The 11,996-nt window shown below is 39.3% G+C and overlaps 1 protein-coding gene across 2 annotated transcripts in view; it reads left to right on the plus strand.

Annotated features, from left to right (window-relative positions):
• LOC124156619 ((Lyso)-N-acylphosphatidylethanolamine lipase) overlaps window positions 1–11,996 on the plus strand; it is a 33,386-nt gene that overhangs the window by 2,349 nt on the left and 19,041 nt on the right. For both annotated transcript variants that reach the window (XM_046531268.1, XM_046531277.1), the window contains exons 3-4: window positions 8,259–8,501; window positions 11,111–11,285. In XM_046531268.1, coding sequence (XP_046387224.1) covers window positions 8,259–8,501; window positions 11,111–11,285 — 418 coding nt within the window. The remainder of the gene's footprint in view (window positions 1–8,258; window positions 8,502–11,110; window positions 11,286–11,996) is intronic.

Genomic DNA, 11,996 nt, shown 5'->3' on the forward strand with positions numbered 1-11,996 from the left:
TTTCTCCAGTTCTTACATAATTTAACTTATAATTCCTAGTACTCTTTAAGTACCTCAGTACATGTAAAACATTTTTCCAATCCTTATGGCTAGCTTTCTCACAATATTGACTTAACTTTGAAATGGCAAATGAAATATCTGGTTCCTCCTGCTAGATACAAAATACATCCAATCCCTTTGCGATACATGTAGTTATCAAAAATTTCCTCCTCACTTGGCTCCTCTCTGTCCTTTGCATTTTGGTCCAAAGGACTCGCCACTGGCCTACAGTCACCCATACCAAACTCGTGGAGTATCTCATCTACATACAAACTTTGGTCCAGTGTTAGCCCACTTTCCTCTTTCTTTGCTGACAAGGACAGAATTTTTGTCACTTCCCCTAAATCTCTTATTTCTATCAGTTCTGATAATTCAGCTTTAAATTTAAGAACAGCCAGTTTTTCACCAATGACTAATATGTCATCCACATGAATACCTAAAATTACAGTTTCCCTCCTATACACACACTGGTCATATTTGCATTGATAGAATTTCAGATCTAAAAGAATTCGATGTAGGAAATGGTTCCAATTTCTACCCGACTGCTTGAGACCATACAGGCTCCTTTCTAGTTTACAAACAAAATTTTTAGGATGTTTCCCTTCCATCAAATGCATTTCTGGCTGCTCCATATACACAGGGATGTTTAATGGGCTGTTCAGGTAAGCTGATATTACATCAACTTGATGTATTACCCACTGTTTCTCAATTGCTATAGCCATTAGTAATCTAAGACATCTTCTCCTCATGACTGGGCTAAATGTCTCCCAAAAATCAACCCCTGCAATTTGCCTAAACCCCTGTGCAACAAGTCTTGCTTTGAATTTTATAATTTCCCCATGGATATTCTTTTTAAGGGCAAATACCCACTTACTGCCAATTACATTTCCCGCCTCAGATCGTTTAACTAAACTCCAGGTGTTCATCTTCTTGAGGATAGACAGCTCCTCCTCCATGGCTGCCCTCCATTCAGCAGCCTGTGGGCCACTCAAGGCCTCACCTATAGAAGTTGGCACGTCAATGAGGGTCCCTTTCCGCTCTCCTTTGATGATCATGCAACATGGTAGGCGGCATGGTACTCTTGGGTTGTGCTTCCTTCTCGCTTGTCCCCCAAGGGCTGGATTGCCACCATCGTTTTCGTTTACCTTGGCACCCTCCTGGTCATGCTCGTTCCCGGGTTGTTGCTCTATTTCTCCCCTGAGCAGTGCCTCCCCTGGATCCGGCGCCTCCCTGGATGGTGTCTCTCCTTCATCATCCTCTCCTTGGCCTCCCATTAGTGGTGCCTCCCCTGGATACACCACCTCTCCATCATCATCCCCTGCTCGGCCTCCCCTGAGTGGCGTCTCCCTTAGATTCGGTGTCTCCCTATGTCCAAACCTTGGTTCACTATCCACTTGGTCTGTTCCATCTTTCTGCATTTCAAACATTTGTGGAGGCTCAACTGGGTGATGCTCCATCTCCTGTGGCCTCATAGGAAAAACTGCTTCCCTGAAAATTACATCTCGTGCCACAATAACTCTTTTCTCCTTTAATACCCAGAGTCTATACCCCTTTACATCGTCTTCATACCCCATCATCATACATTCGACTGCCCTGGCTCCAAACTTCCCTTCTTGGCTCAGTTTAGGAATCCATGCCCACGCCCGACACCCAAACACCCGCAAGTATGAAAAATCAGTTTCTCTCAGTGCTCTCCCTTTCCATATCTCCAAAGGTGTCTTGAACCCCAGAGGTTTAGATGGGCATCGATTTCTCACATGACAAGCAGTCTTCAAAGCCTCCGCCCAAAATGCACCAGGCACCCCCGCCAGGATCAGCATGCACCTGATAGTGTTGCACAGTGACAAGTTCATCCGCTCGGCCAATCCATTTTGTTGAGGTGTGTAGGCCACTGTCCTACGATGCGTGATGCCACATTTCTCCAGAAAAGTTTGGAATTCTTTGCTGGTCAGCTCTCCTGCACCATCAGATTGGATTTGCTTTATTTTCCTGTCATGCTGCAATTCCACTTTGGCCTTGAATTTCATGAATTCTTCCAAAGCTTCACTCTTTCTTCTGATGGCTGTGGCAGAAACATACCTGGTCGCTTCATCAATGAATGTGATGATAAATTTCTTTTGTCCCAATGAGGCTGGTGTGATTGGTCCCATGATGTCTGTGTGAACCCTGTCTAGCACATTCTTCACTCTGTCATCCTTTGCAGTAGGAAAACTCTCTCTCCTCATCTTTCCTTGGATACATGCAGAGCAGTCCTCATCCATTTTCTTCTTACTAGTTAAAGAGGTCAATACTTGTAATTTCTTCATAGCATCCAAATTTGGGTGCCCCAACCTACCATGCCAAGTAGTGAAAGTCACTTTACACGCCCTCTTGTCATGATAAGCACCTCTTATATCTGCAATGCTAGAGCTCCCAACTGTTGATAAATAATACAACCTGTTAATTCTGTGGGCCTTAAACAATGTCCTTTCTCCCATAGATGCCACCTGCTTGCCCCCTTCTGTCACGAATTTAACGCCCTTCTCCTCCAATTGTCCTACAGATATCAAATTATGCCCCATGTTTGGGACATACAGTACATTTGAAAGAGTAAAATCAATATTACCACACTCATCAGAAAGATGGATACAAATAGCTCCCTCTCCTTCAATCTGTACAGGCGCATCATCCCCCATAGCAACAGTCCCTTTTAATTCTGTGAAACTAGTAAACAAATCCCTCCTGTTACTCATGTGATCACTCGCCCCACAATCAACCACCCAAATTCCATCATCTTTCTTTTCAGTTCTCTGCGCACAAAATGCTACATGTTCTCTGGTCACTACTCCTGCGGTTGCTTGTTTTTCTTTCTTCCTCTCCTCAATTTTTAAAGGACAGAACCTTGCAATATGATCATTCTTTTGACCACAAGCATAACACCAGTAAACTTTAGCTTCGCCTTCTTTTCTCATTTCCTGTTTTCTTATCTCCTGGTGTTCCCTTTTACTCCCAAAGTCGCCGCTAGCGTTGTTCCTGGGCTTGTAGAACTTTTTCTTCTGCACTTTCAACGCTTCGTGAGAAACTCCAAGATCCATTTGCTCCTCTTCCTCGATTAACACTTGTTTAACTACGGACATGGTGAGGTTTTCTTTTTGGGCAATTAATGTTTTTACTGTTATTTCGTACTCTTTCGGCAATCCGGTAAGACAAACTGCGGCCAATTGTCTATCCGTGAGACCCAATTCGTTCCGTGTTAAACATCGGTTCATGTCCATCATACTGTTGCAATAATCTTGAATAGACATACCTGGTGTCTTCCTGAAACTTGCGAGTTCTCTAAATTTCATTGCGGCTCCGTATTCGGTGTTTTGGCAACAAACCCTTTCCAGATGATTCCAGGCCTCCCTCGCAACTTCATAATCGGCGATGTCGTTTATAAGTTCGTCTCCGACAGTTCGCATTAAAATGGCTAGTGTGATAAGATTTGCCTTTGTTTTTCTTTTCCTTGCATCGCTCGTCGTACTCTGCTTAGTCACATTACTGTCTTCATCTCCGTATCCTATAATCGCCTCCCATGCCTCCTTCGCCAAAAGTTCCGCTTTCACCCTTGCCTTCCATGCATTCCAGTTCCTTCTATTTAAACGTGGAATGGTATTTTGCGATATTACTTCCATCTTTAGTTTTCGCCTTCACAGTATTTCACTAGGTAGTGTATGTTTTTTTTTTTCTCTCTTTTTTTTTTCAAATAAATATTACTTTTCACTATACGTCCCTGAGTCTGGGCCCATAACCTGTTAGCAGAGCGTGATTCTTGGTATAAACTCGCCTAAGAGATCACCTAAGGATGGTTGTTTGAGGAGTATGTTCCCAAAGTTCAGGTGTTCATTTAGTGCTCCCTGTGAGTGCTTTCATAAGAAACTTTTTTATGCCCAAAGATAACTGTTTGGAATTAAATCGTTGCACAAATTATAAGATTAATTTTTTTAACGTGATTTTCATTGGACATTGTAAGTAAAATCTAGGAATGTATTTGGATAAGGCTATTAATTTTTTTATTTTCATCAGTGACATTTTCGCACGGCTATTTTCAAACAGCTATAGTGCTGGCTAGAAATACAATTATGTGTAAATGCAAAAATAATTGCTGGATCCAAAAGCATTTCATGGCCAATAAAATAGATTGCTGAAAAATTATAGTATGAGGTTTCTTGTGTCATTTGTCGATGTATTTTGAAAAGATGTGTGCAATTTTACATTAAAAGAAGTCACGCACTTTTAGCCTTTCTTGTATGTCACCTTCAGCTAGCAAGTGGTGCCTGGGGCATGTATGTGATTTAGGAGGGGAATGGAGAAGCACCTGCCCTTTCTCTAACAAAGGAATTAAAAAATGAATTCTATCTTGTTGTATGTTGGATTTGGAAACTCCTCGAGTAGATGTTACTATAATATCACTATAGTTTATTTTCTGTGTGATCTGTGATACTCTTCAGTATTTGGTGCATAATTAACGTGCATTTACTGCCTAGTTATGTTGCTTATATTTACTGCAACAAAGGCTTGCAAACTTTTAGATGACATAAATGATTTTCTGGAAGAGTCATTACAGTAAAATTCAGTGGCAAATGATAAATAAATATGGATTATATATTTGGCGTTTCAGGTGGAGGAGGGATGGTTCATAAATGACTTTTTTTAACCTCTTTTGTGAAGTTGTAAAAAGGCTTTGAGCAAAGGTTTGAGTGTTAAACATTGCTGTAGCAACAACGATAGAGGAAATAATGTTATTTTTTAAGAAGGGATGAGTAGATCTGATTTTTAAAAAAATCCAATTTGGCACAAGTCCTTGATTTGAGATTTTGGACCTGTTGGATATTTTCTGATCTATTGAAAATGTTTGTATCCAACTGCATTTTTAAGTGTATGCAAATTAATTTAGTTATTTTATTATTCGTGCTTGTTTTGTGCCGATAGAATAAAATTAATGCTAGATGCTCCATGGTGCCATTCATCATCTAATAAGTAACACATCCTGTATGATAGAACAAAGCATTAATGATGGCCTAATGTTCACCAGAGTGTGAATTGACCTCCTGCTCCTTAATTGCCAGGTAAAATTTTAAATACCTCCTGATATTATAATGCAAAGCTTACAAGAAAGTTTCAGTAGAGAGGTTTTTGGGATGTGCCCTTCGTGTGTCCATCTACGTAGATGACAGTTTTGCCGGCATTGCACGCGGCCTATTCAGGTTTCTTGAATGGAGAAGGTGTAGAATCGACAATCTTTTTATACACGTTTGTTGTAGGCAGGATTCTTCTCATTGGCCCGTCTTCCCTGAAATATACTTTCCTTCTGGATTTGGTTTGAGCACTTTTCCAGGTCTTAGGTAGCTGGTATCCACCTTCCCTGTTGAAGGTGTCCGTGGATTTCACAGTCTCAGTAGCTTTGCTAATAATATGTTGATAGTATCTCTTCTCTTTTGCAATCGCTTAATAATAGGCATAGTCAACATGTATTGTGAGTGGGTCCACTCCAGTATTTCAGCTATGGCTGACAATGAGTGGTGAGTTCTTGATTTCTCATGTATCTTTGGTGTTTATGGAGCCATATTGTTAGGACTGTTGACATTTGCCCTTTGTATTTACAGCCACAACTGGTTCACATGGGAACTCCATCGTTTGCTGTGCATAGAAGGCTGGCTGTCTTCTTTGCAAAATTAAATCTCATCAGTATACCATGTTTTGAGAGCATGAGAGCGATCTTTTTGTTTGTTCCATATAGAAGGAAGGTAAATGTTGTAGGTTTCTTAGTATCCTCGGGTGCACGGTTGTTGTTCCTTTTTAGGGTCTTGTCAATTTTCTTTTCCTCTTTAAGAATGGTGTTTCAGTGGTATCCATTGTCTTCCAGTGTATTGCATTGGTGCAGCTTCTCTTTCTCCAGGGAGGAGGCTTCTGATATGAATATGGTTCATCTTACTAGGGTTCTGATCACTGATGTCTTCTGCTGGCCATGATGATGAGATGGCATGCAATGGCAGCTTTTTGTATGAGTCTTTTTCTCGAATACTGCATGTCATCATTCAACCTCTCAACTAGAATGTCTACAAACAGTCGACAGTTTATCTTTTCTACTTCTATAATGAACTTAGAGTCATTTGTACTGAGATGTCTCTGGAAATTGCAATATTCGTTCTATGTTACCAGATTAAAAATTTATCATTGACGTATCTAAGAAATAGTTTTTGCTTCTTCTCAAATGACTGCAATTCCGCTTCTTCAAATTTTTCCCAATGCAAATCAGCAGTGACTGGTTAGGGTGGAGATCCCGTGGCTATGCCCTACATCTGCTTGTAAAATTTCACATTCCAGAGGAAACATAGGCAGAACAACCATTTTCAGGGCATTTTGAAGAAGGCCATCATCGGTGAGAGACTTCACCATTTCTCTTGCTGTTCCCACTGGAATGTTGGTAAATGGTGACTCCGTGTCAAAACTCATTAGGGTGTTGCAATCCATGACACTTGTTTTTGACAAATTCTGAAGAAGTGTGTAGAGTTCTCCACATCGGTGGTAGTCCTGCCAGTTAATGGTCTGAGTATGGTAGCCACATATCTAGCCAACTTCAGTCTATGGAGCATGTCCTCCTTGTGCACTTATGGTACCCCATTGAGTTATGGTAGTTTGGCAAAGCTGTCGTCTACAAAGGGTGACACACATGGTGGATTACTCGTAAACCTCTCTCCTGTCTCTTTACTCATCCAGGAAAGCGTACACATGGAATAAAAAAAGTTTTAAAATGCAATGTTGTGTCAGTAAGATGAGCTAACCTACTGCCCATGATTGGAGGATCCATTCTCAAAAGCATTTACTAAGCTGTAAAAGTATTTTCCTTTTTTGGGTGAATATCATCTTGCAGATTTTTGAATCTGAAGGCTACGATGTGACCATTCATCACTTTTAATTCCGATTTCCAGAGCATAGAACCACAGTGAATATTCATCACCAAGAAATACATAACTTTTTATAAAATTTCATCTCAACTATAATAAAATATTTGTAAAAAATACTCTCAAGTTTATTAAAAAATTTAATAAATATGTATTACATATTTTGAGCATGAGCAAATTTTAAGCATTAGTTAAAATTGCTCTTCTTTGCATATTGAATCTAAAGTTAATGATATTTTAAAATATAGTTTTTTGTTCAAAGTCTCCTAACGTCAAAATATTTGTAGCAAATTTTACGGAAATTAAATTAAATTGAAGGAAAAACAAATCACCTACATTGAGACATGTATATGCAAGGGGTTTGATATCTTGTGGTAGTCCTTGATATAACATTTGATTCCTCCTTTTGAACTCTACATAATTGTGTACAAGGACCAGGCATGGAACTAGGACAGGGAAGGAGGGGCACGTGCCCAGGGTGGCATATTTCAGGGGGTGGCAAAATTTGGAAAGCGAATTTCATATTTTTGTATAGTCGCAATTAATTACTAAACACATTATTTGTATTAGTCATGTACACATGCATTGTAGTGTATCAGTGTAAGCTTTTTTTCAATTTAAGTGTAATGTATTATAGGTTTATTAATATAAATATTATTAAAAAAATGTTTTTCACATACATATATAACTCCCTAAAAGCATACATACTGTGTGTAATTTCAACTACTGCATCTTAAAAAATAGCTAATGGGGGAATTATATTTTAGTGGTGGGGTGAAATTAGGGAGGGGGGATTAAAGGAGGTGGTGGCAAACTGGTCTTTGCCCCCTGGAAAAACTCCTCAGCCCATGGACAACAGTGATGTGGCTGGTGGTAGATCATGGCAAAAACTAAATATCATGGTAGTGCAACGGTTGGAGCATCAGATGCAATATCCAAAGGGTGAAAATTCTGGGGTTCGAATCCCTTATAAACTCTTGGCAGATCAAACAAGAAATGTAAATATGATTGAAACAACTCCAAATTAAATCACAGAAATGGTTAGGAACACATAACATAGAATGGATAAAGGTAACAGTGAAGTGGAAGATGGTGAAGGAATCCTTCATAATTGCCCCTGCAAGTTCCAAATTTTATGCTAGATAACTTTAAAATTCAATGAACAAAATCATAGATGCAATAATAATTGGGTGGAAATGTTTTTGCCTGTACAATTTATTTACCACTGCTGATGTTGTATTCGTATTAAGCCATCAAGTGGTGGTTGAATTTGGGACCTTTCGTTATCCGTTGCAGATTTGAAAACAGCTTACCGAGGATGGTATGTGGACATAGGGTCGGTGGTGGGTGAGGGAGACCGCATCTGGACCGTGAGCCTCAATGAGGCCAACAGTGAAGGTGGGAGTGGCACAGTGGCGAGGGGGGGCAAGAGGGTGCCCCTTGTCCTCTTGCATGGCCTTGGCTCCGGATTGGCCCTATGGGTGCTGAATTTTGATGCCCTCGCTGCGTCTCGCCCTGTTTATGCCATTGACCTACTGGGTAAGTATTTTGCCATTGTGCATGCTGAAATGATTCTGCATATTTCAACTTCATTAGTTGAATTTATAGGTCATGAGGAGCAATGAGATTATTTTTAATTCCTGTTAAATTCATTATAAGTATCCCTTTCTTTTGGCAGCCAATTGCTTAAGCTTCCTCTTTGTTTTTGTTGGAGGAATCATGCGTTCGCTTGCTATGCACAAATCCAATCCAAATATAATAATTGAAGAGTTCCTTCCAACAGTGGCCCATCAGGTTAAGTGAATGAAATACTCCTTCACCTATACTTTGAGAGAATAAATACCAATAATCACACATGCATAATATGAATTAAGTTTTTAGCATAAGGTATCCTTATAATTATGCATAATCTATTAGTTCAATGAGCTGGAATGTCATTTTAATTGGCAATTTTCAAGTTGCTTTGGTAAGTGAAGGCCTTTACTCGGCTTTGTCTTCTCCTGCAAGTAAGGCCAGAGAGGGGAAGAAAGAGAACTCTAGGTTGTGAAGTGTCATTGGGTGCCAGGGCTACCAACTGCTGGGTGAAGTGTTTTTGATAGCATGAGAGGAGAGAGAGGACCTCATTCAAAGTAAAGATTCTTCTACTCAATTACACTTCGTAGTCGAGAGCAAGCACATAAGGGTCTGGTTCTATCCCGGCATGTTAGCATTAAAAAAAATTTATTCTTTGGCATTTCATCGGGAAGGGGTGATTCATGAATAATTCAATTTCAATATCCAAAGTATCAGGGTGAAATGTAATTACCGCTCAGTCTCTGTGCACCGAGACGTGTACATTCAGAATATTCAAAAGTGTTGATGACTATTTTAATGACTTCAATAATCCATTATTTTACCCGTCTCTAAATTCCGTTGGACATTCAGTGTCAGAAATGGAACATAAATGTGATGATATGTGCAATATGAAACTAGGATCTATTGGTATAGGTCCCTCGGACAATGCTCTACCTAGGTCCTCCCTTCACACTGACCTTTCCCTTTCTGCTGCCCATGAGAGGCTTCTCAAATTATGAAATCTAGGGATGATGAAATATCTTTATTAACCTCTTGTTTGAAAATTGTCAGAAAATTGATGTTTATCAGGTGGGTTGCTAAAAACAAAAATAAGTGTTATCAATATATTTTACATAGAAATGTGTGACATCAGCTAGGTATTATGTGAAATACAAGTACATTATTTATGATTATACATTCTTCTAAGTCCTTTTGACAGCTCCCAAACGTATAAACTTGCATTGGTCCTGTAGTCATATTTACAAATTTAATCAGAATTTTCTGATTATAGACAAGAGTACCTTGAAATTTTTTAGACCTTTTCTAAAAAAATTAGTGAGTTATGGGTAACTTTTTCTCAAAAATTTGGTCTAATAATTTTGACATCTTCATCACATGTTTGGTACAGGATATTGTGCTTAGTAATTTTAATTTCATTGTCAAAATGCAGTATAACATCATAATAGACTGAAATTACCAAAAATTGTTACAGCATGGCTGTTGTTTAATTGACCTGTATGGATAAGGGAGAGGAGGTGGAGGACTAGGTGGAACAGTGCACTGTCAAGAGAGTCACTCCAACTCTTTACCTCCTTCATTGGTCACCAGCTGCCACCTCCTCCGACTCTGTATTCCTTAGAGTTCTCGTTAGGGCATCTTCCATGGTTATACAAAAAGAAAATGAAAAACCTTCTCAACAGTTTCTCCTGCATAGAATTTAGGAAAGCATTCTTGAATAAGCAAACGTTTTAGAATAAGATGGTTGCGATCTCAAAATTTTTTACCGGATCACTTTGCTTATCTCAGGCTCAAATCACACAATATGTGGTCATGCGCAAGTTTATTTATCCTTTGACTTTACAAGGTCAAGTATTGTGTGTTTGAGGGCTAGCATTCAGGAAATCCGGCATCTTGGTTAGTATGCTTGTTCTCACCATTGGTGCCGTCCCAGTGTTCATTCTTACTCCCATTAGGACCCGGTAGATGTTGACCAATCCAATGGTGCAGCGAGGGGGGCGGTGGGGAGTTGTGGGGGATAAAATGCCCACGGCTCCTCTCAGAGCTCAGAGTAATTTAATCCATTTTTACTTAATTGAATAAATATTTCTTATAGAATAGTGTTAGGATTAATAAAATATCCTGCAGAAAGCCATAAAAGACACCATTTTGAACCATTTATCTTAAAAATTGTCTGGGGCAAGGCACCTCCTGCTTATCCTGGTGGGTATTCCATATCTCCTATACCCCCCAGTATTAGTTGCACCTAAAACCCCCACTAGCCTTAATTCCTAGCTGCGCGCCTGAACCAATCAACTTTGCTCTTTGTAGCGTTTGTATTGCAATTGCCAATTGATCATATTTAAGAAATTAAATTATAATATCTGAAATTGCTGCATGTATTATTAGTGATATTGGTAGTATCAACTCTTCGTTCTATGCTACAAAAAAACAAAGCTTCTCATGGAAAGAAACCCAAACAATCCTGAAGTGTCCTGTGATTCATCCTTTGTATCCTTGGATTTGTGCATTGGCAAGGAATGTGTAATGTCTACTGGCCTAGGATAAATTTTACTCTCTGTCAATGTTTTCCACAGGCTTTGGTCGAAGTTCTCGTCCAACTTTCAGCTCTGATTCAGCCGAAGCAGAAAATCAGTTGGTACAATCTGTTGAAGAGTGGCGCCGGGAAATGCAGCTAGAATCAATGATTCTCTTGGGCCATAGCATGGGTGGATTTTTGGCTGCTTCTTATGCCATCAAGTATCCTCAGCGGTGAGTCAAAAGATTTTTTCTTCACTTCTGAAATTTTTTTTGAGTGATTGAGTTAAAAATTAAGGCTTGAGAAGGAAAATGATGTATTGAAGGTGTCAATTTCATTATTGATCCCTGGAGGAACCCCGTCAGATGATCAGAAAAGACTGATAATCAGTAGGGAGTGGCTCATGTTAAAAAAATTGGGCATGTAAAAACCTCCTTCCCTAAAATGGTTATTTTGTGAACATAAATATAGGTGAAATTTTAAATAAGGTGTAGTGTCATAAACACACATGTCACATATGTATTCTAACATAATCCAGTTGAAAATTAAAAATTTTGTGCCATAATAGATCTAAGTAGATTTAACAAGTAACATTACTACCTTTTATTTGACAAAAGTTTCATCTTTTCTTCTCTATCTTGAGCCAATTTCCTACATGCTGCAGGGAATTTAGTGATAAAGGAGCAAGCCCTTTCCAGTTACACTGCACAGCAGCACGACTCAAGTCAACTTTGCTACATCTGTGCAATTTTGTGTAGGAGGAAATTTCAGAGTTAGCAGTGGTACTTCATGATGCAGTGGTTGGGAAGTTGTAATTTAGCATGCTATTGTGCACCATTGATGCATAGGTTTTGGTTTTGCAATGCTTCCCCTATTTAAGTGATCTACATCAAAATGCCAAGAAAATGGTTCTGGAAAGCAATAAGTTTTACCTACCATTATAT

Source organism: Ischnura elegans, chromosome 1, assembly GCF_921293095.1.
Source record: "Ischnura elegans chromosome 1, ioIscEleg1.1, whole genome shotgun sequence".
Classification (NCBI taxonomy): domain Eukaryota; kingdom Metazoa; phylum Arthropoda; class Insecta; order Odonata; family Coenagrionidae; genus Ischnura; species Ischnura elegans.